This window comes from Podospora pseudoanserina, chromosome 6 (assembly GCF_035222485.1).
Source record: "Podospora pseudoanserina strain CBS 124.78 chromosome 6, whole genome shotgun sequence".
Lineage (NCBI taxonomy): Eukaryota > Fungi > Ascomycota > Sordariomycetes > Sordariales > Podosporaceae > Podospora > Podospora pseudoanserina.
The window spans coordinates 1,222,211-1,249,896 of record NC_085925.1 but is presented as its reverse complement, the minus strand read 5'-3'; the positions used below and the strand labels follow the sequence as shown (position 1 = coordinate 1,249,896).

At 52.1% G+C, this 27,686-nt stretch overlaps 7 protein-coding genes and 1 non-coding gene across 8 annotated transcripts; 2 read left to right on the top strand and 6 right to left on the bottom strand.

Annotated features, from left to right (window-relative positions):
- Positions 1 to 346: 346 nt before the first annotated feature.
- Positions 347 to 2,371, bottom strand: QC764_606160 (uncharacterized protein; the record flags this gene model as incomplete). Its single annotated transcript, XM_062949120.1, has 1 exon — positions 347 to 2,371. The coding sequence occupies one exon, from the start codon at positions 2,369 to 2,371 to the stop codon at positions 347 to 349; it is 2,025 nt and encodes a 674-aa protein (XP_062797356.1).
- Positions 2,372 to 3,850: 1,479 nt separating this feature from the next.
- On the bottom strand, positions 3,851 to 8,822 carry dcl1 (Dicer-like protein 1; the record flags this gene model as incomplete). The annotated part of the gene is made up of 4 exons (XM_062949119.1): positions 3,851 to 5,585; positions 5,636 to 7,207; positions 7,258 to 8,327; positions 8,384 to 8,822. 4 exons carry the CDS (start codon positions 8,820 to 8,822, stop codon positions 3,960 to 3,962), a joined length of 4,707 nt encoding a protein of 1,568 aa, XP_062797355.1. The 3' UTR covers positions 3,851 to 3,959.
- Positions 8,823 to 9,382: 560 nt separating this feature from the next.
- PDX3 (pyridoxamine-phosphate oxidase) lies at positions 9,383 to 10,622 on the bottom strand (the record flags this gene model as incomplete). Its single annotated transcript, XM_062949118.1, has 2 exons — positions 10,212 to 10,622; positions 9,383 to 10,155 (listed from the first exon to the last, which is right to left on the bottom strand). Exons 1-2 carry the CDS (start codon positions 10,417 to 10,419, stop codon positions 9,383 to 9,385), a joined length of 981 nt encoding a protein of 326 aa, XP_062797354.1. The 5' UTR covers positions 10,420 to 10,622.
- Positions 10,623 to 10,875: 253 nt separating this feature from the next.
- Positions 10,876 to 11,997, top strand: TAP42 (Type 2A phosphatase-associated protein 42; the record flags this gene model as incomplete). The annotated part of the gene is made up of 1 exon (XM_062949117.1): positions 10,876 to 11,997. The coding sequence occupies one exon, from the start codon at positions 10,876 to 10,878 to the stop codon at positions 11,995 to 11,997; it is 1,122 nt and encodes a 373-aa protein (XP_062797353.1).
- Positions 11,998 to 13,047: 1,050 nt separating this feature from the next.
- Positions 13,048 to 16,755, bottom strand: QC764_606120 (uncharacterized protein). Its single transcript, XM_062949116.1, has 4 exons — positions 16,545 to 16,755; positions 15,233 to 16,474; positions 14,929 to 15,176; positions 13,048 to 14,871 (listed from the first exon to the last, which is right to left on the bottom strand). The coding sequence occupies exons 2-4, from the start codon at positions 15,924 to 15,926 to the stop codon at positions 13,321 to 13,323; spliced, it is 2,493 nt and encodes an 830-aa protein (XP_062797352.1). The 5' UTR covers positions 15,927 to 16,474; positions 16,545 to 16,755; the 3' UTR covers positions 13,048 to 13,320.
- Positions 16,756 to 16,803: 48 nt separating this feature from the next.
- On the top strand, positions 16,804 to 18,528 carry QC764_606110 (uncharacterized protein). Its single transcript, XM_062949115.1, has 2 exons — positions 16,804 to 17,820; positions 18,014 to 18,528. Exons 1-2 carry the CDS (start codon positions 17,735 to 17,737, stop codon positions 18,168 to 18,170), a joined length of 243 nt encoding a protein of 80 aa, XP_062797351.1. The 5' UTR covers positions 16,804 to 17,734; the 3' UTR covers positions 18,171 to 18,528.
- Positions 18,441 to 26,555, bottom strand: URA2 (Carbamoyl-phosphate synthase). Its single transcript, XM_062949114.1, has 5 exons — positions 25,547 to 26,555; positions 23,041 to 25,497; positions 22,560 to 22,624; positions 19,015 to 22,440; positions 18,441 to 18,956 (listed from the first exon to the last, which is right to left on the bottom strand). The coding sequence occupies exons 1-5, from the start codon at positions 26,145 to 26,147 to the stop codon at positions 18,903 to 18,905; spliced, it is 6,603 nt and encodes a 2,200-aa protein (XP_062797350.1). The 5' UTR covers positions 26,148 to 26,555; the 3' UTR covers positions 18,441 to 18,902.
- Positions 26,556 to 26,976: 421 nt separating this feature from the next.
- On the bottom strand, positions 26,977 to 27,049 carry QC764_0091300. The gene has a single exon. It is a non-coding gene; the product is annotated as a tRNA-Arg (tRNA).
- Between the last annotated feature and the right edge of the window lie 637 nt (positions 27,050 to 27,686).

Below are 27,686 nucleotides of genomic sequence, written 5' to 3'. Positions count from 1 at the left end.
AAGGACCTTTGTATCTCGTACCACCTCCAAGTCCCCCTTAGAAGCTGATCAAGCGCCCCATCCATCGCCTCCCAAGCCCCTGATCTTCTGCCGTAGCCTCCATTTCTATCTTCGCCACCACCACCAAACACAAGCTCTATTTCCTGCATCAACCACCACATACGACCATAACCAACTGAAAGCTCGGGATCCCGTCCGCTCTCCCCTAGATAAGCAGTTGAGTGCCGAACTAGTACTCAGGTGGGTGACCACTGGGGAATCCTCGGTGTTGTATGTTATATATCTTTTTGGGATACTCAAGAATTTCTTTTTGGTCACCAACCTCTCTGTTCAAACACAGCATGAATCAGACAAGAAAGAAGGTATCAGCCTTTGTTTCATCCCACGCTTCTCCATCCATGACCCCATCACAGTAGCCATCACCAAGAAACTCAAAATGTCCCTCGCGTGCCGTCGGTCGAACAAGGTACACGATCGGTGCCCCAAAAAAAGTGACGACAATGTCTCCAGCTCGCGTGGAAAGTGGTCCGAGGCCAACATACCCTCTCTCCGTCAGAAATGGCCTCTTGTTGGCTGTCCTTCCCAGACACGTAGAGTACACACTTCCCGGGCGGAGCTTCTCGTGCCTAGCTGCAGTCTTTGAATCCCATTGAGACGGGGAGACGGACTCAAACAGCTCGCATGATTCTAGACAGTAGGCATACATCTCGGCTGACTGCGCAGTGGTGGCGCGGGCCAGGCCGTTTGGGGAGATCTCGCAGTCTGCAACGGGAACTCGCCAGGATGCCTCCGCCCGGCGTGGCTCGGAGGGATAAATATTCTGTTCTTTGACAGCAGATCGATCGCAAAGGGCTTGGACTTGTCGGAGAAAGGTGAGGTAGGAGGAGTTATTGCTTATGTCCCACTCGGTTTGTGCCCAAGGGTCGGATATGTCCTCGACGATATCGATTCGACAACCGCGCAGGCCGATGATGGCCGGGTTACCCATTTGGATAACTGCCGGTTTTGAGCTTCCAGACGCGGTAAACATGGGGGGAAGACGGCCTAGCGACCTGTTGCTGTAGTGGAAATATGGAGTTGCCAGGCCAGGTCTCCATTCCGGTACCCAGGAGGGAAGGGTGTGCTGCTTGGGAAACTGGGAAAAGGACAGTATCTGCACTTGCCCGCGGAGTATGATAGCCCGAGCGGTAGCCAGTAGGACCTCCTCGAAGTTACGCCCCTGATAATTTGGCTGTAATCCCAACCGTTCCAGCTTCTCTCGAACGACCGCCACGCCGAGCAACACGTAGATTCTATCTCGCAGATCGGTAGCCTCCATCCTCTGGTCACTCGAAGTCTTGACCAGGAGATCAAACAAATAATCTCCAGCACCCGGACCTGGTGGCGGGCTTTCGTTTTTACCCAGCAGACCTCGTTTCACCGCATTATCATGATCCTGTCTCCGTTTCCTGATCGTGAACAACGTGTTGAACGCTGGATTCCATAACTTATCCGAAACCTCTAAGTCCTCCTCTGTCAAGTCACCCGGCCAGATCCGGCTTCTGCAGTGAGGATACATATTCAGCACCCACGCCGGATACTGCGCCTGTGTGACCTTCAGCCCACAAACAAACACCGTGTTTGCCGCAAGGGGAAACTCCTGAATCACCCAAACGCGACGAAACCACGGCCGGGAAAACATGACCGTCATCCCCTTCAGGTAGGGCTTCATTCGCGGCGCCGCCCAGTCCAAGTACCTCTGAATTCGCTGGGTAACTGGATCGTCCGGAGTCCGATTGTTCACATGGTCGATAAGCGTGTGGATGGCACTCAGGTTGGAGAAGAAGTAGCTGGCTAGATTGACGTCTTGTTCGCATTTCCTGCCGACTTCTTCCCACATTTCCATCACCTCGTTTGACCCATTTTCTGCCGGCCCCAGCCACACACGCACCTGCTCGGCAGATGAGTAGATCATGTGCATTATCCCGACCTGCTTCGACTTTTCATCCCAGGCGTTATCGGCTTGGCTGATACAGATTTGGTCGATCCAGAGCGTGGCTACTTTCCCTGAGGCGAGTTGGCGAAGATGGCGGAGGGCAGTGTCGAGGGAGGTGGTGATGGGGAGTTGCTGGGATGGTGAGTCGGGGTTGTTATGATGATGAACTTGGAGATAGTGACGCTCGTGGTTTGGAGGACCCCATGTGTAGGAGATGGCGTGGTAAGGGGTGGGTTGGTCAATGGAGCAGACAGAGATTGAGCAGTGGAGGGGAGATGAAAAGGCATCACCGGGGACTAGGGGTGAAGGAGGGTGGAGGTGGAGGAGGCAGATGTAGTGGGAGGGATTGGGCAGGCGGACATTCTCGTAGGTGAAGTCGGATGTCATGCTTGACATGTATCGCAACGGAACCCGGTTTGTTTCGTACTTCTTTGGAGGAGGACGTGAGCACAATCAGCCTCAGCTTATCGGTAGTAAGTAAAAGATTTGACATCGAAGAGCTTCTCTCCAGGTTATATATATATATTGTTGTAGTCTTGAGCACCATGCCACTGATTTTCTTGAAATCTCACGTTAACGCCCATGAATGGATCGGATGTTATCCGAGAAGCAAGCCACAACACAGCTGATTGGTTCCAATCACTAACAGTGCCCCTTTCGAGGAGAATTGGTGCCTTAATCCCTTTGGGTTCTTGCGCCATTCACATTTCGCTATGCCTTTGGATCCCACCGCATTTCCCATACAGGATTACAAAACAACAAGTCAACTTTCACAGACATAACAAAATAAACCTAGATGCCCCTCATAGCAACAATGGAACTTCGCTGTTCGACTTCAAAAGCTTCTAGCAACAGAGAATCCCCTCCCGCAGACCAGCTGACAGAGACTGTGAGTTTTGGTGCGAATATCTCAGAGAAGAAGGCAGAGTTGAAACGAACGAGTCAGAAAATAAGGCTGTAGGCAGAATCCCATAAATGATATTCGATAAGCTCATGAAGTAAGACATACAAGAAAATCTTATGTATGATACGGGTGCACAATATCGAGAGTATTCGGGGGTGGCAAGTTTGGAACACTCACAAATCTCATCTCACATAGCATACCTCACCCACATCCTTTAACACCCAGCTTCGCCGTGACACCTCAGTTAACACTTTCTCTCATCAATCTTCCTTCGTGACCACCAACTTACTCACCCCTCCCTGTACATAGAATACTGCCCCATCTGCTGCAGCATTAGGGTAAATATATGTCCTCTCCAAGCCCTCTTTCCCTCTAACAGGCAGGGCTTGGCTCGGGGGTGCCCAGATTTGCCAGTGGGGTTCAAAAATTCGGCAAAAACATACAACACCGAGGATTCCCCAGTGGTCACCCACCTGAGTACTAGTTCGGCACTCAACTGCTTATCTAGGGGAGAGCGGACGGGATCCCGAGCTTTCAGTTGGTTATGGTCGTATGTGACCACTAATTCCCGAAAATATTATTATATCGATCATAACAACGCTACAAAGAGGGCTTCATGATGAGTTACACACTCCAAACTTTTCAACACTCAAGTAGCGTAGTAAAGTGGAGGTAAGTAACTAGAAAGCGTTGCATTTAAAGTGGGTGAGAAGAAAAGCAAGGGTGCGATTGGGTCAGCTTGATGTCGAAGATGTTTTTTGCTGCTTATGTAACTGACTACGTTGTCCAGACAAGCGCACACGTCTGTTTACTTCCCCCTTTTTCCTAAAATCCCACTAGACACCACAGACACCGCACACATTTATTTACATCAAGACAGACTCATTCATTTTTTGCAACCTACTTCAACATGACATATCACAAGTGACAAAACACAATCAGAGAAAGTTCGCTTCTCATTTTTGTCAAACGCACCGCTTTTGCTTAACCCCTCCATCCGCCTATCTACATAACCTCTACCAAATCCCTCTCATCTTCACCCTTCCAAATTCCCAAATCAAATACCATCCCTACCTACCATCAAATAGTATCCCCATACACCTCAATCTCAACCTCTTCTCCCTTCTCCCCATCCTTCCCCTCCACCTCCCCTACCACCTTACAATCACACCCTACCCTCCGTCTGAACTCCCCCTGCTCCCACCCCTCCAACTCCCTCAGCGCCTTCTTCGCCGCCCCAATCTTGGAACACCTCGCACTCTGTGCCACCGCATGCGCCAGCTTCTGCCCATGCACCATCACCGCACAAACAACCTGCTTTTCCCCCATCATACCCCCCTCCTCATCATTATCAACCATAATCTCCCTCGTCAGCAACCGCCACTCCTGACACCGAAACCGATGCTGCATCTCATGACCCAGAAATGTCACGGGGTGTTTATTGGCAAACGTGTCATACAGCCTCATGTCCTCAAACCAGAACTGGATGTGCTTGTCAAAGAAATCCTGGACGGTTTGGTAGTCGTAGGAGGAGTCGACGAATATGGCGCCGACGTAAGCTTCGATCGTATCTGGGAGGCACTTGGGAGGGCGGGAGCAGTCCACCCAAAAGTCTCTCGCAAATTCGGACTCTGACTTGTCTTCTTGTACGGCAGCGACTTTCGCAGCGGCGAGGGCCTCCTCAATTTCTGTGACGTATGACGCGATTTCGGACTGGACCGCAGGCGAGCTGTGCTGGAGAGATCGGTGGAAGCCAATGTAGACTGCGAGACAGCCCAAGAACTGGTTGGAGACCATGGCCATCTTGTGTTCGGTCAGCCACTGGGGGTCGGTCCCTGGGAAGCGATGGAAGAGATGGTCAATGCATGCCATGTCCAACAAAGCGTCGCCAAGGAACTCAAGACGTTGGTAGCTGGGGAGCCTCTCCCACGAGGTTGGGTAAGTCGGGTGCTGGAACGCGCTCCTCAGCAGACGGGGATATTGAAATCGATAACCCATCCTCTTGTGAAACTTTTCGGCCATGTCTTCCTGCACGCTGTTTGTTGGCATAGTCTGCCACGCAGGTTTCTTGTACACTGCGTAGTAGTCAGACCATGTCTGCATCGTATGGTTCTTGTCATTCACCATTCTCGTCACTGCTTGAATGGCCATGTCAAAGTTGCCAGCTTCCTGTGCAGTAAGGTAGGCGGCGCCGATGATGGCCTCGCAGACATCGGCAATAGACTTGTCGGCCAAGACATGCTTCTTCCTGATGTCCTTTCGTTTGCCGCGCTTGAGAGTTAAGCCCTCTGGGTACCAAGTGCGGCGGTTGAAGGCCATGGATCGAATGTACTCTTCTAGCTTGACCTCAAGTGCGTTGTTGAAGAGGTTCCGGTTGCAAATCAAGATCATGCGCTCGACGTGGTACTCAAACTCGTCCTTGTCAGGGATGAGGGTGTAGATGGCAATTGTGGTGGCCATTTTGAGGAAAGCATCGCCCAAAAACTCCAGTCTCTCGTAATTGTTGCCCATGCCGCGCTGGAAATTCACCTGCTCAACATCCTGTTCATCAGTGTTGTCGCTGTCCTTGGTGAAGGCTTCAAGCGCTAAGTCTGGCCTGATATTCAACCCCAGCATGTTGCACGCATCCAAGGCAACCAAGTTGGAATCGACTCGGTGAATGATGGCAGGAAAGTTGTAGGCCATAGCCACAACCTGAACTGGAAGCTGCAGTCTGTTAGCGTTGCAATATTCGACTCAAAAAATGGGTACCTTACTGGTGAGATCTTTAATGGTTCTAAAACCAAGAAGCACTGCTTTGGTTCCAAGTCTTCGCCCTCCAGACTGTCATCCAAAAGGTTACGCTGGGTAGACAATAGTTCAGCCTCCACCACTGCTTGGTCGCCCCGGCTCTTGAACTTGGCTCGGGACTTGGACCACAGACTGTTGCTGTAGTTCAGAATGTCATGCGCGTCACACGTCGTCCTCCAAGCCCTGTGGCCGGGGGCGACAATGCCTTCGGGCACAGGGTCTGTAGGTTTCATATCGTGACGGCGTCCACGAAGGTAGAATTTGCGAGCACCATCCCAGGGGTCCCAGACGTATTTGTGCTCAAAGAAGTCATCCGGTTCGTCAAAGTTGTAAGTAACGATGTTATTTTCTTGGACGTATTTGACGGTGTCCCAATCGATAAGCTCGTCTGATGCCGGCGCGGAAAAATCGAAGGAGTGGTCTTTGCAAGTCGGAGCCAGAAAATAAGGCAAGTCCAAAAATGTCGCCTCGTACTCCTTGCTGAAAACATCCTTGAATATCGAGAGAGTGAAGGCGGTCAAGCTGGTTAGCTCCGCTTCATCCACCTCAATGGGTTCACCTGCCAGTACGAAATTGACGATTGAGGAACGAGACTTTCCAAAATAGATAGGGAACGAAGCAACTTGAGGAATCCGTCTTCGTGTGAGCAGCAACAGTGGTAATGACGGTCTGCCAAGTGAATCTGGACTTTCCAAAGTCAGGGCCGTTACAAAGAGCTCGGTGGGCTCGCCGAGAGTTGACCAGACCTCCGGCTTCATGCGCATGCCATACTCTTCCTTCTTCTTGGAACTGATGGCAAGACGGGCATTACGCATGGCGGGGAGCTGCTTGGTAAGAGTTGGTCGAAGGTGAGCGTCCAAATAGTTGCCCCGAACAAGCTGAAGACACATCTCAAAGGCCGCTGAACACTTGGCTACTGCCTTGCTGCCGTGCACTTTTCCGATGGCAGATCTGATCGGAGATGCAGCCGGTAAGATAACTTCACACTGAAACCCGCCCTCGGTGGTATTGACCATGTATTCCGGTGCTAGGTTCGTTTCTGGCGGGTGTGGGAGTGATGACACAAAGTTGGCAAGACAGATGAGACTCTGCTTGTAGTTCAACTTTGCCCCAGTCTCCGGAACAGTGTACTGTCGTTGGCCTTTCTCTTTCCTCAGAAAGTAGTCCATTTTGAAGTTGTTTCCGGTCAGCTTTCGCGTGTCCGGCATCGCCTCGCAAAACTTCCTGAGTCCGTCTTCGCTCTGCTTGAGCTGTTTCATCTTTTGCAATTGCTCGGAGTTCCCTCTCTCAATCATGTGGATGTAGGTCGACTTTTCTTGACGAGCGCGCCCACGAGATTGGATATACTGAATCAACGTGTCATACAAGTCGAACCTGATGATGATGTTGCAATCAGGAATATCAAGGCCCTCTTCCGCGACCGAGGTGGCAAAGATGCAGTTGAGCTCTCCTTTCTTGAACTTGATGATGGTCAGGACCTGATCGCGGTAGCTAGTCTTGGAGCTCTCCCAGCTGGAATCATTTCTCCCGCCGCCAATCTGTTCACTAGAGTTAGAGAAGTTGATATTTTCTAGAGGGGTCAACTTACAAGAATACCTGGCTCAAGACCAGGAATTTTGAGTTCCGGCTGTTTGAGGAGGTCAACGAGAATGTTTGCTGTGTTTCTCTGCTTCACAAAGACGATGCATCGTCTTATAAGATCCTGACTGCTGAACTGATCATGAAGAGTCTTCCAGAGCTCGATGACCTTGGAGGAGAATAGCCGAGTGTCCAGAATAGGCTGTTCAAATTCATGATTTTTCACAAGCTCGTGAGCCTCCCGCACCCTGTTCTTGTCAAGACCCATGAGTTGGCTGAAGGCTCCTTGGCGAAGCAGACTTCGCTCCGCTTGGGTCTCGAGTTTGGCAATGTCGTCTTGGTTGAAGAAGAGTTGCCAGTACCGGTCAGCACACCATGGCCCCAGTTCGGCTGTTGCTTGTGAGGTGAAAACAAACGCCTTTGTGAAGTGATCATGGTTCCCAACCAGAGCCTTGATGGACTGGTGAAGAGGGGTCGTCCACTGCCGAGGCCTTCTGTCGTACTCCAGAACTATCTCCTCTTTTGGACAACTGATGGTATGTTGAATGATGGTTGGGTCAGAAACTGTGGCGATCTGGCTGTGAAGCAAACCCTCGAGCTCAGCGGCAGCAATTCTTGGGTCAATCTGGGCATCAACAGGAGAGGCGGTCATTCCCAAGATGCGCGGCCGTGCTTCATTGTCCTCATTTTGGATGTAGAAGTCTTTGATGATCCGGGCATAGGGGTGGTTTTTCTTGGTATGATGGCACTCATCAAATATCAAGAGATTGATCTGGTCCATGCGGATGTATGAATGGTGGAGGCATTGGTAGAGAATCTCCGAGGTGCAGACAATGGCCATATTCTCCTGGAATGTGGTCTCCCAAAACTCCGCTGACGATCGATCGAGCATCTGTCCGCAAAACTTGGCTACCGAGTAGTCCAGGTTGCACGTCAGGACTGCATGCTGCTGAAAGACGAGAGCTACTTTGTCCACAAGAAAGAAGGCAATGCGCTTCGGTTGGCCTTGGGATCGGTTCTCGAGCTCGTTTTGTATCGTCCATCTCAGAAGCAAGGCGGCAATGAGCGTTTTTCCCGATCCTGTAACAGAAGTTAGCCCATGTGAGTTTCAAGGAGTGTCCAAGTGGTAGACATACCGGTGTCCAGCACTGCGATTGTGTTTTGGGTCTTGGCCCGCTCAAAAAGCTCCAGCTGGTAATCTCGCGGGCTCGTGATGATCTTTTTGTTCTCGAACTCGCGCATCAGCCAGTTGGCAGACCTCTCCTCATCCAACACCAGCTTCCCAGCTCCTTTGGACAGGTTCTGCTGGTTCTCCTCTAGCCAAATGTCAAACTTTGCATTGTCTGCTCTCTTCTTCTCGGACATCTTGCGCGGCCCTGGCGGATCGTTGACCTCGAATATCTTGCCTCTACCACTGCCATCGTCCTCGTCTCTGTCGGTGTCAACATCGTCATTCGCCTCACTGCTGGCATCTGGCGAGGTTTGACTTGCAGTGTCTGGGGTTGAACCATACAGACTCAATAGGTCACCCTCAACTAGGCTGCCCGGCGTTGATAGAAGCACACCCGGAGACATCTTCGGCAGCGTTGTGAGAAGGATGGGTAAGGTAGTTAGTCGGTTGTGTTGCGAGAAAAGCACGGTGGCGCAGTTAGGTAGATAGGGTAAGAGTGAGAAAAGATACGGGCTGTGAGAGTGTTCGGTGAGAGTTTTGGGAGAGTGTTTGATGAGAGCCGGTAGTGTTGGCAGATATTGATGGGTTAAAATTGCTCTGTAAATAGAAGGCGCAAGAAGGGAGCTTTCCCACTGAAGAAGAAGGTGCGATTGGAGCAGGTGTTTCTGATCAGTTGCGAGTTCCCGGAGCAGCCAAAAGAAATATAATAAAATTGAAAAAAGCCAGCACCCGGAAAACGCTCTAAAAGTTGAACAGATCAGTTGATTGCTGCGAAAGATGTGGTCTCTGAGTCTGGAGCTATCAGCTTCTGCAACTATCCACAGGCTTCCGCGTAGAGCAACAAACCTCGATTTCGCCCGATCACGAAGTTCAACTCTGTGAGACGGGGAACCTGTGAATGTGAACAAGTTTATTAAGGCTCAAATCCTAACTGAGAAAGCTGTGTGTTTTGACGCCGTCCCCTTTATGGGCTTAGCCTCTCCAACTGCCACTTCTTGCTCCCATCCTGACACTCGACAAGGTCATACACAAACCGATCGTGCAACCGGCTCTGCCTCCCCTGCCAGAACTCCACTCGCTCTGGAATAATTCTGAGGCCGCCCCAGAATGGAGGAACTGGAATTTGCTCGGCACCCTCGAACTTCTTCTCTGTCTCCTTGACCCATCCCTCCAACTGTGACCGCCCGTCATCACCCTCCTTGCTCGCATCGGGCTTCAGCACTGAACTCTGCTGACTAGCCCACGCACCAATGCGACTACCTCTTGCTCTGGTGTCGTAATAGACTTGACTTTCCTCTGGCGCAAGTCTCTCTGCTCTTCCCTCTACTCTGACCTGCCTCTCCAAGGGCTCCCACCAAAACACAAGAGAGGCCCATGGATTGCCTGTACTCTTCCCATCTGCGGTACCAAACAAATCCCTAGCCTTACCGCTGGTTCCAAAGTTGCTGTAAATGACAAATCCCTTGTGATCAAGCTCCTTCATGTATACCACACGAGAGGAGACACGGCCAGAGGGAAGCTGGGCAGTGGATAATGTGCATGTCTCTGGGTGAAAAACACCGGCCTCGGGAAGCGAGGCTTGCTGGAACCATGTGTGGAATTGTGTGATAGGGCTCTCCGGGTCGACGTCAGTCCTCTTGAGACCACCTTGGCGCTCAGCTTTCAAGAACTGGGCGGCCTGTCCAGGAGGAAGTGTAGGGCCTGAATCCAGTAGTGCTGGTGTCCCGGTGGGGGCGACTATATGGCGTGTTAGCTATTTTCTCGTTTCCAAAAACGCCGGGTGTCAAACATACATATGAGCTTGTCGACTTGCTTGGGATGAAGCGCCATTCTGCTGTTGCTTGAGCTGATCAAACGGGTTCCTCTGGCAAACACGGAAAGAGAGGGCAAGCGACGGGGGCTGACGCGCATGGGCGGTGTTATAGGCAGAGTGCTCTTGGAAAACCTGATGGCCTGATGCATCACCAAAGAAGTTAGTCGATGGTTGAAGAAGGTCGCCATTGTGCCGTCAGTCGCCCCACTTACCGATCGAGGCAGCAGCTGCCCACATGACGCATCTGTCAGTCAATAATCATGTTTTGATGAGAGGACTTTTCTTGGAGCAGGTGAATCTTGTGATAACCGCTATAGAACTTCCTCTACTCGCTATGACCGTTACTGCTCCCAGATTTGATCACCAGGAGAGGGCCCCCCAAACAGTGACGTGTCGTTGATTGATTAGATTAGATTACGATAAGATCAAACGACGGGCAGCTCTATTACAGTAGGGACGTTTCAAAGTGGGGTCGACCGAGCTCAGGGACCCCTGCCAGGATTTCCAGGTTCTCCAAGTGCCCTCCCTCCACATCAAGCGGCCGCCAAAGACAACACCAGCATCCACCAGCACCGACCGAGAAACTAAAGATCTTTGAAAAATACAATTCATTTTCAGACTCTAGGATTGAATAGAAGGCAACCATGGAAACCGAGCCTCGCTCCCTCAAAGCTGTCTTCGCTGACGCCGAAGCCCAGCGCATCGCTCTGGAAACCCAGGCCTTCACTCCCAACTCCCAACAATACGCCGACGCCATCTCCTCCGCCATCAAGAACTACCAAGAGTCCCTTCACCTGATATCCCACCTCTCTCTCTTCTCCCGCAACGAATCTCTCGAAGACCTCTCCACCTCCGACCTCCCCCTCCTCCTAATCAACTACCACCTCGCCGAGCTCTCCCAAAAGCTCCCCACCCCCTCCCTTCCCGAGCGCAAAAGAATCCTCACCTCCGCCCGCGATTTCTACGAGCGCTTCCTCCACCTCCTAGACAGCTACTCCCTCCTCACCCCCCAATCAGCCAAACTCCTCGAAGCCTACACCTCCTCCCCATCCACCTTTTCAACCGCCAACTCCTCCGACCCAACAGTCCGCCGGAATGCCAAAATCGCAAACTTCCAAACAGAAAAAGCCCTCCGCCAAAAGTTAGAATATCTCCGCGGCCGTCCAGAGTATGGCGCCACAGAAGATGAAGACATCCCCTCGGGAGCAGGCGACGAGGAAGTCGTCCGAGAAGTCTACCTAGCTAACCTAGCTTATCGTGTTCACCTTACCTTCAACGCCCTCGACTCTCTAAATCGGGAAATGGAGATCTTGTCCATGGCACCCTCCCAACCACCTCCATCGACCCAGCAAAACCAGCAGCAAGCCGAGGATGATAGGCGTAGGCGGGGAATAACCAGCGATGGCAGTTACAACGACAGACTAGACATAATGAACCGTGCTCTTGGAGGGAAAGGAGGACCGATTTTGTCACAGCAGGGGAAGCCACTGCAGCCGTTTACGCTGTTGGCAAGCAGGCAGGAGATTGCCAAGGGGGTGTTTAGGCCGAGTCATAATCTGCCGACAATGACGATTGATGAGTACCTGGAGGAAGAGAGAAGGAGAGGTGGGATTATTGAGGGGGGAGGGGAGGCAAGTGGGCAGGTGCCGGAGCCGGATGAGGATGATTATGAAAAGGCCGAGAAGGAGATGTATAAGGCTAGGGCGTGGGATGAGTTTGTGGAGGAGAACCCCAGGGGGGCTGGTAATACGATCAACCGTGGTTAGGGTGGTGTAGATAGGGGCGAGGTTGAAGTATGATATGATGTATGGAAAGAAGGTGGTGAGGGATGATAGAATACCCATAGTGCATCCATAGGAGAGCAAAATCATTGCGAAATGTCACCGTTCGTCATGAGGCAGTGTGAATAAAGGGGCTTAGGTAGAGCTGCTGTACTTGAAGGCTGACAATTAGGTGAAGATGACATCTACGGGGGTTGAATTTGCAGCAATAAAGTTGTATTTCCAAAGACACCTGTCATGTCTAGCCGGTGGTACATACCAATTCTGTGTGTTTCGAGCTCGGACGAAAATAAGTAAAATACCTTCTTTTTGCTCTTTCACTGCACGCCTACCGTTTACTCCTAGCGTTTTGTTCAAGAATCATGTCCCGAAACTTCCTCCTCTTCACAGTGCTCTCCTACGTTCATCCTGTTCAACACGAACCCTTTTCAGCGAGCCCCACGCCCGCGACGGCGTCTATGGTTTCTTCACCATCGACTCCATCGTCCGGTCTATGGAAACCTTATCCAAGATAGGTAATCAGGCCTCCAGGTTATTCAGGTCTGCATCATCGTAGCATTGATGTCATGATCGTAGGGCAGCATGCCATCACCGCCGGGACTTGATGGCCGAAATGGGAAGAATGCCACCAGACCTATGGAAGGCCGTAAGAGATGGCACATACAGTTAGCCCGCCTAGGTATTCACGCTGGGATCATCTAGGTATACAGCAAGTGACCCCGCTCGCTCGCTCCTCAACGTCCCCTCCCACCAGTGACAAAGAGTCGGACAACACCAGTGACGAGGAGAGCAAGCCCCAGTGACTTGGAGATGCCCGACGCCGGTGACGAAGCGTCAAGCAGTTCGAGTACCGAAGATCCAAGCAGCTCTTCCACCAAAGAGTTGGACCAGGACAGCGACGGTGAGAGCAACCATGGCACCGAAGAGTCCGACAACGACGGCGACCACTACCTCGTCTTGAGCATGACGGCTACTCACGCTCGGACAGGGGTTACTAGACTGAGCAGCGCTTGACAGCCATTGTCGTTAACAAAGCTCGGATGGAAAGATCGGAATGACCATGATGGTCTTTTCTCTCATCTATATCCATTTATTCACATGAAAATTATCAAAATCTACATTGTTTAGGTAGAGCCCCAGTAAACACCGAAACGCCTTGCTCAAGATCGTGACCCTTATTTCAAGTGAATTCATCCCCCTCCTACAGAGGAAAGACAAAGATATTCAGCAGATCTGCTCTTAAAATCATATCCCCCAGCCTAAAAATTCCTTCAGATTACAAAACCCCACATAAACCCCCTTAAATGTTCAAAGCCCAAAGTTCACATCATCCATATCCTCAAACCCATCCAGCGTCGACGTCCCATCGTCATCATCGTCATCATCCAGACTCATGACATCGTCCACCCCTTTCCCCTTCAAAGAGCCACCCTCCAACCCTGGCTCCTCCACATACTCCTCCAACGCCTGCCCAACAGCCTGATGCCCCGCCGGCCTCTCATACATAGCCTCATTCCACTCCCCATCCTCTCCCTCCGTAAACCGATCCTCGCTCGTCATCTCACTCGGCACAGCCACCACCCTCCTCTTATTATCCGATATAATCCCACCCCACTCGCTCTCCCCAGCCCCAGTCTGCTGAACACTCACACTCCTTGCCACCGTCGCATCATCCAACAACAGCTCTCCGAACCCCAAATCAGATTTACTCACCATCGTAGGCGCATACCCAACCGTACTGGCCATGTCCGTGTCCGTCCCCGCAACCGTGTACCCCGTATGATAACCCGGCCCGGGCTCACTTGGCCCCATCTCCGCCTCGGGAATGACCTCCTGAAAAACACCCCCCGACCCATCATCTAACCCACCATCCGCCCAAATCGGCAAGTACTTGAGCTCGCTATCCTCAATATTCAGCAGCAAGTGGTCCGAAAGGAAGAACGAAAACATGTTCTCATCGTGATGCCCCAGCACCCTGGTGGTCAAGTCCTTGAGCGCATAGTGCAACCCGCTGTGGAACTTGAACAGGTCAAACCACCCCGTCCAGACTTGGCGATTGCCACCACCAGCACTCGCAATGTCGCTCAACATTTCCACGGCCTCAGGATGGCGAATCCTCGACATTTCCTTGTTAAACGTGAGCCTGAGCTGCTCTAGATAATCACCATCAACCTTCGTGTTCGCCATCTCCGCAAGAGTCTCGAGCTTCTCGCGTAAACTCCTCCACAAGTACGGCGTGAGAACTTTTTGCGAGGGATCCAGTTTTGAGTACACCAGATGCAAGGGCAAATGGGACTTTGCGGGGACGTAATGCCGTCGTTGAGCCTCCACCAACTCCACCACTTTCTGCGGAAGGCCATCAATCTCGCAACCTTGCGTTTCAGCTGTCATCACTCTGTCCACGTACTCGTGAACGATATGTACCAAACCCCTGGTCAGTCGCTCATAGGCCTCCTTCACCTCAGAATGCCCATACCGATCGATAACTTGTTTCGTCGCCATGAGATGGTCCCATTCAGCGATCCGGGTGGGGAGATAGTTGAAAACGGCATCAGATTTGAGCAACTTGTATTTGCCCGTCATCCTATCAAGAAAAGCCCGGGCGCCGTATTCAACGGGATCAGAAGGGAAGTCGCCGTAGTCATCTCGGGGACGCTGCACCCAGCTTTCTTTAGGAAGACGTGGCGACCGGAGCGCTTTGGCGTAGTCGACGGCAGTTTCGCTGACCAGGATCTTGAAGGCGGCCGTCAAGATACTTGGGATTCTGAGCGCGTAGGCAAGCTCAAACGCTTTTTCGGGACAAATTTCTGTGAACTTTGTGTTTGGAGGAGCACTGAGCCATTGGGTGACCGGGTCAACCTGAGCAAAGTCAGTAAGCCTGCCATCAAGATCAACGATAGGGTCATTGATGCTTACCACGACCTGTGGAACCTCCAGAGAGATGGCCACTTGCGCGACGGTCCACATTCTTACTGCCGAATTCAGCATCAGATCCTTCCCGTTGATCGCCTGCAAAACACGCATGATGCAGACACGATGCCGTATGGGACAATAATCCTCAATTCTTCGCCAAGGGGGGATGTGGCACATCGGGGTACTTTCGTCATCGGGAACAATTCCCGGGCAACTGCTGTCAACTTCCCACGGAGATGCATCAGTAAGGCCTAAATCGCACTATTAGCAACAAGAAAGCCACATCTAACGAGGCAACAAAACTCACAGTTCTGACGTCTGCAAATATCATCATGCCCCATTACCATGATGGCGCCAACTGCAGAGTCTGCCATCAGCCGGCTCCGGAAATCAGTATCTTGGAAACATTTGAGGACTGGGTCTGGCGAATAGTGGCCAGCAAGAAACCACAATTTGACCATCTTGGGCAGCCAGAGCTTCGCAGTAAGGTCTGCTAGCTCAGCTCCCTCAACCGGAGGCGTGAAGTCCAGAACATACTTGACACCTTCCGGCAGGTCTTTCACACCTAGGTCAGTAGCCAGTCGGCGACGGAACCGCTCCTGGGCCCGGGGTTTGAACATGTTGTTGATCTTGGCAGAATTGAGAGCGATGAGCGAACCGTAGCTCATACGGAGCTTGAAATCACCCCATCGGCCGCCGTCACAAGTGGTTCCAATGTAGTCTTTGGGAAAGATGATGAAGGCCAAGACGGAGGTATCTTTGCCTTTGGCTGGGGCGAGGTGGCATCTGGTAGCCATAATGTCCATGAAGTTCTGCTGTATGGCATTTCGGGTCGCAGGATGGGGTTGATGTGGTTTTGGAGGCTCCGGTTGGGGCTCACTGAAGGTTACAGCTCTTGGTGATCCAGATTCAGTAGCCATAGGCATATTTTCTTGTGCTGGTGGACTGGGCGTACTCGCCCAGTCGTCGATAAGTTGATCGATAAGTTGTTGTTGCTCCATGACGCTTTTCTGTACGACGGGATAGGCAGCGAATGCTGATGATGCGAGCCAGCAAGCGATAGGGAATTGGTCCAAGCTAAGTTTGATGCCACGCGAGCTCGCGAGCCGAAGGAAAACTGAAGGTCAATATCAAGATGGCGGTCGTCAGCAAAGTTTAAGCTGGAACCTAATTACCCCGCCACGTTGTCGGTGTGAAAGGAAAGCGCGGGGGAGCTCCTCTGAAAGAACAATGGATGAACTGGAATGGGAACGTGAAGATGGTCGGACATTCCAGCTTTGAGATGGCCTAAAAACTGCAGCGACCTGTTGTCCTCAAATGCGCACTGAAAGGGTATTCGCGGCCTGCTCGTCATGGAGGCTCAACGAAAGAGGATGCCTCAGCCAGGCAGCAGTCGGGTCCAGCGCCAGTCATATTTGAACATATTAACCATCAAACATACAAATATTCCGCCTCACTCGATTCGCCAACCGAACAACGAGGAGCTGCAGCTACATGCTACACAGCCCCCAACAGCCCTATCAAGCACGTCGAGCTCCCAGCTTCTGATCTGCCGCCGCCGCCCAAGCTCGTCAGTCAATATAACATGGAGCGGAAAGAGTCGCAATGGAAATACTTACAGATACTGTCCTCAAATGCAAGCCCAAAGCCCATATCCATGCAGCACACCAAGTCCTCACTCTGACGAGGCTTGCTGATGTTGAAGAATATAGGTCAAGGCGTGGAAGACCTCTCCACTGATACTAGCTTCTTGACCAATCATTGCGCGTAAACTGACTGACACATCCACGTGTTGATGCATCTGCAACGCCAACAACAAAGTGGTTCAATGAACTCTTGAAAGATTGATGTTCCAGTAGACAATGGAATTTGAAGTTCCAAGATTATGATGGCCATTCAAAATTCACTACCTAAGACATGTCTCATCATCAGACATCACTGCTTGACCACCACTGCCATGCAAACAATAGCTGTTGACCTTCAACTTGACAGCCCCTCACCTCTGGTCAACCGTCAAAACGTATACCATCCAAACCTTCAATGTTGGACGTCATTTCAACTCTAACGTCACTCCTCCTCGCCCAAAAACTCTCCCTCTCTGATTCCCATGACATCCTCGCCATGACCGCCGCCCTCATCGCCAATCAGCCCAGTGTAACCCCAAACAACCCGACTTTCCCCTCCTTGCATAACATCTGCGACATTCCCGCCAAAAGCAGAAAGTCCCCAACCCAGAAACACGGTAACCTCCGAGTCATGTCATGTCATCATCATCCCAATGCCCCGCACCTAACCTACCACCTTCAACCTCACCCTTAACAAAATAAAAACACCGTGCTCTGACGGATATCAAAACCGTACAGTGCGCCACCTTAGGTAACCAACACCGGCAGCCAAGCTCACCCTGCCAATCTTATCGCGGGGCAGCAACACTGCTACGCAGCAGCACACTAACACCGACTAGCTAGCTTCATGCAATGCACCTGGTCGCGTGCCACTGTTGCCCCCCTAGGAACCGGGCCTCGAACGTTTGGGGCAGCTCAAAAGTAAAGAAAGTAACAGATCAAGGGGTTTTGATCTTTTCTGTCTTCCTCCTTTCGCAAAACAATTCCGTTATCTAGAGAAGCATCACTATTTACCTTCTGTCCCGTTGAAGATCTTTGTTGCTATATCCGTCACGCTACTCTTGACATAACATCATCGCATCCGTCTACTTCACCGCCTTCATACTTCATACCTACCTACCATACCTCTCCAACAACTTCAACATCTTGATAGCTCACCCCCCAAAACTCCATCACATATCACAATGCCCTCCCACACTCCCATCCGTCAAGCTGCCGCAGCTACCACCACCCCCACTACTTCTTCCCCCGCCATGAAGCGCGGCGTGAGGTATGTCCCATCTTATCTCATCTTATCTCTCCCGATTCGGAAGTCGAGCGTTTAACTTCACCTCTCCTGTCAACCACAGCAAAGTCTTACCCCACGTCATCAAATTGCTCTATGTCTTTACACCAAACCCCTCTCTCCCCTCTCACAGTTTCAATTCCTTTGCCAGCATTGACTAACACGCCCCTTTTCACAGCCGCAACCCCCGCCTAGCAGCCGCAACCCTAGCCCTAACCCTCACAGCCCTCGCCGTCCAGCAAGTCTCCTCCTCCCGCACCAGGGAGAACGAGTCGGCGCGGAGGAAGGCGGGAGACCTCTACGTGAGCGTGGATCGGAGTGGTGGCGGCATCTAAGAGTAACATACATAATTCTCATCTACTTCAATTATCGGTAGAATGTATGCATAACAGGTAGAACAAAACGAAACAAAACATAATCAAGCCGCAATCTGATCAAAGGAGCCCTCACTCCACCTAGCTTTCTTCTGACATCGCGCAGACGGGTGGAACAGGAGATGATTCAGAGAGAGGACGATTCTCGTGCTGAGATTCTGTATGTTCTTACACTCGATACCATCCCATCCATCATCACAACACTGGACAAAAAGAGGACACAACACAACACAATAAAGCATATTATTGAATTGTTATCCAATTATGGACATATCTAATGATACATATAAATACAGTAAATACAAAGCACCCCAAACCCAACCCAAACGCACATACGCCTCTACATGCAACCCAAATACATGTGCATAAAACATAACTATACATACGCCATCCCAATGCAAAAGGGTATCACTCATACAAAGTCATGAGATATCATCAAACAAAGAAAATGCTACCAGAAGAAAAAAAAAGGGTTCCAAGGTCGTTCTCGGTCCAGGAGAGTCGTTTGGTCTAGGATCTATCTATCGTAGATACCACTGACTCGAAAAGCAAATAGAACGCAAAAATCAACATGCCTTCCAGTTTTCCCATCCATATCCTTTTTCCCATTCGTCCCATATATAATAACTATTGAAAGAAAATGAACAAAAAGCAAACGCCATTCCATAGATGTCATGATCAACTCGACTCCTTCTAAGAAAGAATAAGAGCGAGCAAAGCCATGCGGCAGTGGAGACCGTGCTTCATCTGTTGTCGTATGTCAGTGTTTATTCAGGAACGAGAAAGAAAAAGGGGGGGTGCTCACCTGTCTGAAGTACGCGGCTCTCTGGTCAAAGTCAACCTCCTCAGCAACCTCCTCGTTTCTGGGAAGAGGATGCATCACGCGCATGCTGGGCTTTGTGTTACGGAGAGTGCTCTGGTCGATGCGATAAGAGTTCTTGACTCTGTCGTACTCGGCGAGATCCTCGAAGCGCTCCTTTTGCACGCGGGTGACGTACAGCACGTCGGTGGACTCCAAGATCTGGGGAGTAAGGCTCTCACTCTCAAAGAGAATCTGGCCAGCTTCCTTGAGGTCCCTATAGATATCCTTCGGTAAGGCCAGAGACTTGGGGGAAACCAGATTGACCTTGACGTTGTTGGTGCGGTAGTGCTTGAGGAGGTACACAAGGGAGTGGACGGGTCTTCCGTGCAAGAGATCACCAACAAAGGTGATGGTCAAGTCTTTCATGGAGCCAAATTCCTCGCGGATGGTGAAGAGATCAAGGAAGGCTTGAGTGGGGTGCTCCTTGCTTCCGTTACCGCCGTTGATGATGGGAACAGGGATGATCGGGGCAACCTCAAGGCAATTCTCATCAGGATGGCGGAGGACGACAGCGTCTGCGTAGCAGGCAAGCGTCCTCAACGTGTCATGGAGAGTTTCACCCTTCTGAACCGACGAAGTCGAGGTGGTAATGGCAATGGTGCGGCCGCCAAGACGCTGCATGGCGGCATCGAAAGAGGCAGAGGTGCGAGTAGACGGCTCGTAGAAGAGGGTGGCGAGCAGGCGTCCGCGAAGAATGTCAAGGACACCCTGGCGGTCGACGCGGTTGCGAATCTCCTCAGCAACGTCGAAGAGATGGTGCAGGTCCTGCCTGCTGTAGGATGTCACGGAAAGAACATGCTTCTTCCTGAATGGGGAATCCATGGAAAGAAGCTGCTGCAACTTGTTTGTGAAGGGGCCACGGGCAGGAGAGGCAAGGAGTCTCGAGTCTGGCAACGGGGACAACGCTTGGCTAAGTGGCTTCAAGGCAGGAGAGGTGATGGTGGCGATGGCAGGCATGGCTCCGTGAGTAGACATGTCCTTGCCCTTTGGGGAACCTTCCACGGCGACGCCATCGAGACATGCGACCTGATCCTGGAATGTCACACGCTGAACAGCACCCTTCAGAACCTTCCCAGCGAAGGGAGACCAGGGCCCGGTCTCAGGGACGGTGTAGGTGCGGCCAACCTCGACCTCCAAAGTGGTGCCAATCTGGTCGTGGAGCTCAAAGATCTCCTTGGGCTTGTCATGGAGACGTGTCATGATATCCTCAATAGTGAGCTTGCCCTCGACAACCGAGGTCAAGAGGAGGGGGAGTGCATCGGCGATGCCAACAGTGGCATCAGTTGGCTTCCCCCATTTTTGAGCGAGCTGGTAGGGCAGGCTTCCAATAGAGAAGACGTCGATGGTGGCAAGGTGCTGCCACAAAGCAGCCTGGTCCCTGGCAGTGGGCAGGAAGCTGCAGTCAGGATAGTCATCCTGGGACAGATACAGAGAATAAATGGACACATCGCACGTGACATTCATCTGTTTTGCCTTGCAAAGAGCAATCAATCTGATGTCGTCCTTGGTGGTGACAGCGGTGACGTGAATGCGGCGGTTGTGGAGGCTGGCAAGCAGCAAGATGGAGGCCAAGTCGGTGGTGCGAGCATCCGTGATGATGGGCTTGTGAGTTGGCCAGGCATCAAAGTGTGCTTGGACTGCAGCAACCTTGCTGATGTTCTTTCCGGACATGTGGTTGAAAGGAATGAACAGAGAGCCAACTTCACCGGCCAGAAGGCTGATTTTGTCAGCATTGTCAGAGGTAGCGGTGACGGAGAAGTTGAAGTCGCAATAGCCACCACGCTTGCTGTTCTGCTGGGCGATCTTGAGGGACTTTGCCTCTGTGATCGAGTTGCCTTCACCCTCTCCAAGGGGCATGACGCGAATCATGCTGAATCCGGCAGCAATCGAAGCCTTGGTGACACTCTGGAGATCCCCGCTGTCCCTAACAGCCAGACCGGGCACATAGGCGGCGATGTTGACCAGGCCAGGCAGCTGAACAGTACGGTGGCTGGTCTGATAATCGGTGATGCCGACCTCCAGCTCAAAATGCCTGGCGATAGCCTCGATCAGGATCTTGGCATTCTTGACATTGGTAACCAAAGGAACTTGGTAGTCAACAGCCAGACGACGAGTGAGGTAGCCCTTGCTCACGTAGCTGGCCGGGCGCCTGTATCTGTTGCTGGATGGCAAGTTGATGTACAAGTCGATCTTGTTGTTGGACAGATGGTCAACCAGCGAGTACTCGCTTCTCTGAGCCTCCTGTTCAGACTTGCCAAGGACCTCAAGGTACTGCGCCTTGACTCCGTGAGATGCCAGGAAGTCGGAGGTTCCTGCTGTGGCAAAGAGGGTGTAGCCCATTTCCTCAAGCTTCTTAACCGAGGGAAGAAGTTCCAGCTTGTCATTGTAAGAACCAAGAGACAGCAGAATGTTCTTCTTGGGGATCTTGAAGCCAGTGGACATGAGACCCTTCAGGTAAGCCTCATACTTGTCGGAGCCAAAGCAAGCGACCTCACCAGTGGAGGCCATCTCGACACCCAGCACAGGATCAGCACCAGACAGGCGCGAGAAACTGAACTGAGGGACCTTGACAGCAACCGAGTCAACAGTGCGATCGATCTTGGGATACTCCTCGAAAGGAACATCCATGATTGCCTTGGTGGCCATCTCAATGAGATCCACTCCCATGACCTTGGAGACGAAGGGGAAGGAGCGAGACGCGCGAACGTTGCACTCAATGACTTTGATGTCGTTGTCCTTGGCAATGAACTGAATATTGAGGGGACCAGTGATGTTGAGAGCATCAGCAATCTTGCGGGTGGCGTCCTCGATGCGCTGAATGGTAGTGGGCTCGAGGTCCTGGGGAGGAAGAACCAGAGTGGCATCTCCGGAGTGAACACCAGCGTTCTCGACGTGCTCAGAAATAAAGTGACCAACAACCTTGCCGTTCTTGGCCACGGCGTCCATCTCGATCTCCTTTGCGTTCTCGATGTACTTGGTGATGACGACAGGGTGCTCGGGAGACACAGCGGTGGCCTGCTTCAAGTAGGACTCGAGATCACCCTCAGAGTAGACGGTGTTCATGGCAGCCCCAGAAAGAACATACGAGGGGCGGACCAGCACTGGGTAAGTGACCTTGGTACAGAAGGCCTTGGCCTCCTCGAAGCTCGTGAGTTCCTTCCAGGTAGGCTGATCGACACCAATGCGGTCCAGCATACGCGAGAATTTGTACCGGTTCTCGGCAGAATCAATCATCTCAGGCGAGGTACCGAGCATCTTGACACCAGCTCTGAACAGGGGCAGGGCAATGTTGTTGGGCCCTTGGCCACCCATGGCGCCTAGAACGCCCTGCGAGTTTTCAACTTCATAGACGTCGAGCACAGTCTCCATCTGTAGAATTGTCAGTATTCGTTATGAGCGAGGTCCTCAGAGGGTCAAGAAGTTCTCAGGGGGCTGAGAAAAAAGATTCTCAGGGGGTCGAGTAAACAGTCTCGGGGGTCGAAACTCACAGTGGTGGCCTCAAAATAAAGCCTGTCGGCTTCGTCAAAATCAGTGCTTACGGTCTCTGGATTGCCTTTCGGTCAAAATATTAGTACTAAAGCTCTTGGAAGGGTGCGGGAAGGTGTCAAAGTGGTTGAGAGGATGTGTGAAGACTAAAAACCGGGACGCCGTTGACAAAACATATACCGAGTGCCACTCGGGGATAAGGCCTTTGAAGATAGCCAACACGCCTCCAGACTATCTTTCAAGGCCTCTCGGCTATCTTTCAAAGCCTTTGAAAACATAAAATAGGTCTTCCAAGATAGTCCAGAGGCCTCGAATGAAAATCGATAGGCCTTGAAAGACCGTCGATAGGCCTTGAAAGATAGCCGAGACGCCTTCAGAGATAGTCGAGAAGGCCTTGAAATATAGCCCAAAAGCCTTGAAACATAGTCCAAAGGCCTCAAAACATATGGGAGAGGAGAGAGAGAAACGAAAGTGTAAACTTACAATTCATCATGATTGTCTTGATACCCGACTCCATCAATGTGCGGATAGCTCTCACTGAGCACCAGTCGAACTCGACTGAGGAGCCAATACGGTAAACACCAGAGCCAAGGACCATGACGCCGCGGTCGTTGAAGGCGATGTCGTGCTCGCTGGCATTGTAGGTGGTATAGAGGTAGTTGGTGTAGGCGGGGAACTCGGCGGCGACAGTGTCGATCTGCTTCACGAATGGGGTGATTCCGGCCTTGGTGCGCACATCACGGACCAGCAGTTCAGAAGAACCGACAAAGTTGGCAATCTGGCGATCAGAGAAGCCGAGTTGCTTGGCGCGAAGCAGGGTGTTGGCGTTGAGAGACTGGCCCTTCAGACCTTCCATGTGCTTGGCATAGTCAATCAAGCCCATGAGACGGTCGAGGAACCACTTGTCGATCTGGGTGAGCTCCCAGATGCGTTTCACCGAGTAGCCATTGTACATGGCATTGGCAATGGCAAACAGACGCTGGTCAGAGGGGGTCTGCAACTCGTCATCCAGCGAGATCAAAGCGCTCTCGGTCTTGTTGAAACCCAAGTTGTGGAAGTCAATAGAGCGAATGGCCTTCTGGATCGCTTCTTCGAATGTTCTACCAATGCTCATGACCTCACCAACACTCTTCATGGAAGATCCGAGCTGGGAGGAAACACGGTTGAACTTCTTCAAGTCCCAACGAGGCATCTTGACCACGACATAGTCAAGAGAAGGCTCGAAGCAGGCACAGGTGACCTTGGTGACCGAGTTCTTGATGTCCTTGAGAGGGATGCCAAGACCCAACTTCGCAGCAATGAAGGCAAGGGGGTAGCCGGTAGCCTTGGAGGCGAGAGCAGAGGATCTCGACAGTCTGGCGTTGACTTCAATGATGCAGTACTCCTTGGAGAAGGGGTTCAGGGCGTATTGAATGTTGCACTCGCCCACAACACCAAGGTGGCGAATGACGTTGACAGCGGTGGTGCGAAGCATGTTGTAGTCCTCGTCCGAGAGAGTCTGAGAAGGAGCCACAACGATGGAATCACCGGTGTGGATACCAAGGGGATCAAAGTTCTCCATGTTGCAGACAGTGATGCAGTTGTCCTGGCAATCTCTGACGACTTCGTACTCGACCTCCTTCCAGCCCTTCATACTGCGCTCGATGAGAACCTGAGGACTGGCAGCAAAGGCCTTGCTGCACAGTTCACGAAGCTCATCTTCGTTGTTGGCAAAACCACTGCCAAGGCCACCAAGGGCGTAGGCCGCACGAACAATGACGGGGAAGCCAATGTCCTTGACGACGTGCATAGCCTCCTCGAGGTTGTTGGCTGAGGCAGACTTGGCGCACTTCTCGCCGATGGAGTCCATGCTGCGGGCAAAGAGCTCACGATCCTCAGTGGTGATGATGGTGTCGATGGGGGTACCGAGAACCTTGACACCAAGAGACTCAAACTCATCCTTGAGCTGGATACCAACCGACAAAGCAGTCTGGCCACCGAAAGTGCAGTAGATGGCATCAGGCTTCTCGTGAATGATGACCTTGCGAACAAACTCAGCATTGACGGGAAGGAAGTAGACCTTGTCCGCAAGACCCTTGGAGGTCTGAATGGTGGCAATGTTGGGGTTGATGAGGACGGTGTAGATGCCCTCCTCCTTCAACGCCTTGATAGCCTGACTGCCAGAGTAGTCGAACTCGCCAGCCTGGCCAATGCTGAGACCACCACTGCCAAGAACAAGAACCTTCTTGACCGACACACGGGGGTGCAGCTTGTTGTTCTCCTCGACAGTACCGCCGGGAAAATGGACAGGTTTCTGAAGCACACTGTTGTCCTCGGACGCCTTGACGACGGTCTGAATGAAGACATCAAAGAGGAACTCGGTGTCGCGAGGGCCGGGGGTGCTCTCGGGATGGAACTGAACACTGAAGTGGGGCTTGTCGACGTGCATGATACCCTCGTTGCTGCCGTCGTTGGCGTTCACGAAGAGCTCCTGCCAGCCAGTGGGAAGGGTAGCAGCATCAACGGCATAACCGTGGTTCTGGGAAGTGATGTGGCATTTGCCAGTCACCATGCTCGTGCAGGGGATGTTGTGACCGCGGTTACCGAACTTCAGCTTGACTGTCTGCGCACCAGAAGCGCGGGCAAGAAGCTGGTGTCCCAAGCAGATACCAAAGATGGGCGTTTTGTTCTCAGCAAGGGCGGCAGAGATGTGCTTCACAGTATCCTTCATCACAGCGGGATCACCAGGACCGTTGGAGATGAAGAGACCATCGTATTCCTCCTTGGAGAAATCGTAGTCCCAAGGGCAAACGAGAACCTCAACGCCACGCTTGAGGAAGCATCTGAGCTGGTTGTACTTCATACCGACGTCGAGACAGAGGATACGAATCGACCGGCCGGTAGAGTGCTTGAGGGCCGAAGCCGATGGGGGGCTGTAGAGCTTGGGCTTCTTGATGGACACTAAGAGATGGTGAGCATGAGGCTGACTTAAGGTCTCTCCTAAACTCACCCTCCGCTACGAGATTCTTCTTGTTGGGATCAACCCATTCGAGTTGCTCGAAATATGGCCTCCAGTCCTGGCCGGCCTTGTTAAGAGCCGCCAGGTCGGCGAGGCTGTCGTTTTGCAACAGCATGCGACCGAGCATGCTACCCTCCTCACGAATGCGCTTTGTGAGCGCTCTGGTGTCAACGCCATACATGGCGGGGATGCCCTCCTCCTTGAGCCATGCGCCCAATGAGGATGTGGCGAGGTAGTGGGAGTAGTCTTCGCCAGCATAGGTGGCCACGACGAGACCGGCGATGTGAATCTGGTGGCTTTCGAAGTGGGCAGGAAGATCCTTCAGAAGCTCGCACATTGTTTCCCTCGAGGGGACGCCGTAGTTGCCGACCAGCGGGAATGTGATGACCAGAATCTGGCCGCGGTAGGATGGGTCTGTCACCGACTCGGGATATCCAACCATGCCGGTCTGGAACACCAGTTCACCGGCAATGCTCTTGGGGGCACCAAAGCTGTAGCCTTGGTAGACCACACCATCTTGAAGCTCAAGAGTGACGAGCTTCTCGGAAGAGGTGAGGGGCGCCGTGGCGGGGGCGTAGAGTTTGGCCTCCATCGTGTCTGAGAAGAGGGATTGTTTGGTCGTAGGAGGAAGAAGGGAAGGAATTGGGGAGCGAACGTGTGAGAAGGAGGAGGATGATGACTTTTGACCGAGAACGGAGGACGGAGGACGCGGCGAAAAGACAGGAGAGTCCCTGGGATGGTGGGGAGCTGGGGTTCAGGGGGGTGGAGAGCTCTTGTGCCGTCAGAGGGCAGCAGTGGGATGAGAAAGAAGTGGTTTTGAGTGATACCAGAAGAGTCGTCGTCGTTCAAGTAGCGGTCGTCATGCTCTGGAGTTTGGCAGCTCTTCTGGATAACAAAAGAAAACGAGAAGAGAAAGTTGTGGTCGGCGGCCGGGAGGGCAGAATTTTGTATTGAGCTTGCTGCCCCGCCACATTTCCATACTGCCGTCCAAAACTTTTTGGATTTCCAGGGCGGTGGTGACAAGCTGCTGCGGGGTTCCCTGTGCGGTCAATTGACTTTGACAGGAATTTTCCTCATTGGCCAATCACGGGTCCTGGAAAGGCGTTAGCGCACCAGTTCATGGTGGGGGATGCTACGGTCCAGTGCAGCGTTCTCCTGGTCTGCCGTTGTCCAATGTTCTGGTTGGCCATTTATTGACTCGCTTGGGATCGGATTTTTCAGCCCCAGATCTCGACTCACACTCTACCGAGAGAGCCATGTGTTTTTGGAGATTTCCATGTTGTCTTCCCATCTCAGCTTTGTTTGAAAAGAGGCTTGTGAAAAAATAGAAGTGATTTCGATTCGAACTAGATACAACTCGACCACCCTGATGCGAGTACAAATAGATAACGGAAAAAAGGTTATGTTTAACTTTTGCCATTCGATCCACCCAGGGCTCGAACCTGGAACCTCCTGATTCGTAGTCAGACGCGCTTCCAATTACGCCAGCAGACCATCTGCGTTTGTGTTGTAGAAGAGAAGTCCAAGTGAGGGCTTAAGAATTCTTCAGTTGTGCTGTAGAGCTCCACTTACAACTTTTTTGGAGTTCGGCTGGTAGTGGGGCTGCAAGAGGTGCCCGGAGCCGATAGTGTGGGGTAACCGACGCCGAGTGGGGCATGCAAAAGACGGACTCCGTACCGGCAGGCTATGAAAAGCGGTTCCGAGCTGCGACATTCTCTATTACTCTGTAGTCAGCCACACCGTGGAAGGATATCTGCCTTAGAGCCATGCTGCCGATACTCGCACAGCAGATGGCATCCTTATAAGCAAGCTGAGGTAGCTGTCTGTATCCGGATATGCAGGGTTCGTCAAGCCCTGGCGCGGCCTGCCTGCTTCGGAGGGACGTAGCTTGCCGAACAATGTCATATTATTGATGAGAGTGATGATGAACCTTTGTGAGCCTGTTGTCCTTGGAGATGTCTGAAGAGAAGCCGCTGCCGGACCCATTTGTTCTTGCGGCATCGGCTCCAGTCCCCACCGTCGGCGGCTGGTAGGCGAGTCAGACGCTGGCTATCAGACCTGGCTATTTCGACTTCTTTCCGATGGTTGTGTGGCCTTTGTCAGAAAGCATGCCGGTGGACGCGCGGGACAA

Bases quoted from the DNA above. Each gene is read 5' to 3' on its own strand.
- QC764_606120 (XM_062949116.1), bottom strand. From the start codon at position 15,926: ATGGAGCAACAACAACTTATCGATCAACTTATCGACGACTGGGCGAGT. The intron at 15,177-15,232 runs GTGAGTTTTGTT...AGTGCGATTTAG, and splicing joins TATTTGCAGACGTCAGAACT to GCCTTACTGATGCATCTCCG. The intron at 14,872-14,928 runs GTAAGCATCAAT...GACTTTGCTCAG, and splicing joins TGGAGGTTCCACAGGTCGTG to GTTGACCCGGTCACCCAATG.
- QC764_606110 (XM_062949115.1), top strand. From the start codon at position 17,735: ATGCCCTCCCACACTCCCATCCGTCAAGCTGCCGCAGCTACCACCACC. The intron at 17,821-18,013 runs GTATGTCCCATC...CCCTTTTCACAG, and splicing joins GCCATGAAGCGCGGCGTGAG to CCGCAACCCCCGCCTAGCAG.
- URA2 (XM_062949114.1), bottom strand. From the start codon at position 26,147: ATGGAGGCCAAACTCTACGCCCCCGCCACGGCGCCCCTCACCTCTTCC. The intron at 25,498-25,546 runs GTGAGTTTAGGA...ACCATCTCTTAG, and splicing joins GAAGAATCTCGTAGCGGAGG to TGTCCATCAAGAAGCCCAAG. The intron at 18,957-19,014 runs GTGAGCACCCCC...ATACGACAACAG, and splicing joins GAGCCGCGTACTTCAGACAG to ATGAAGCACGGTCTCCACTG.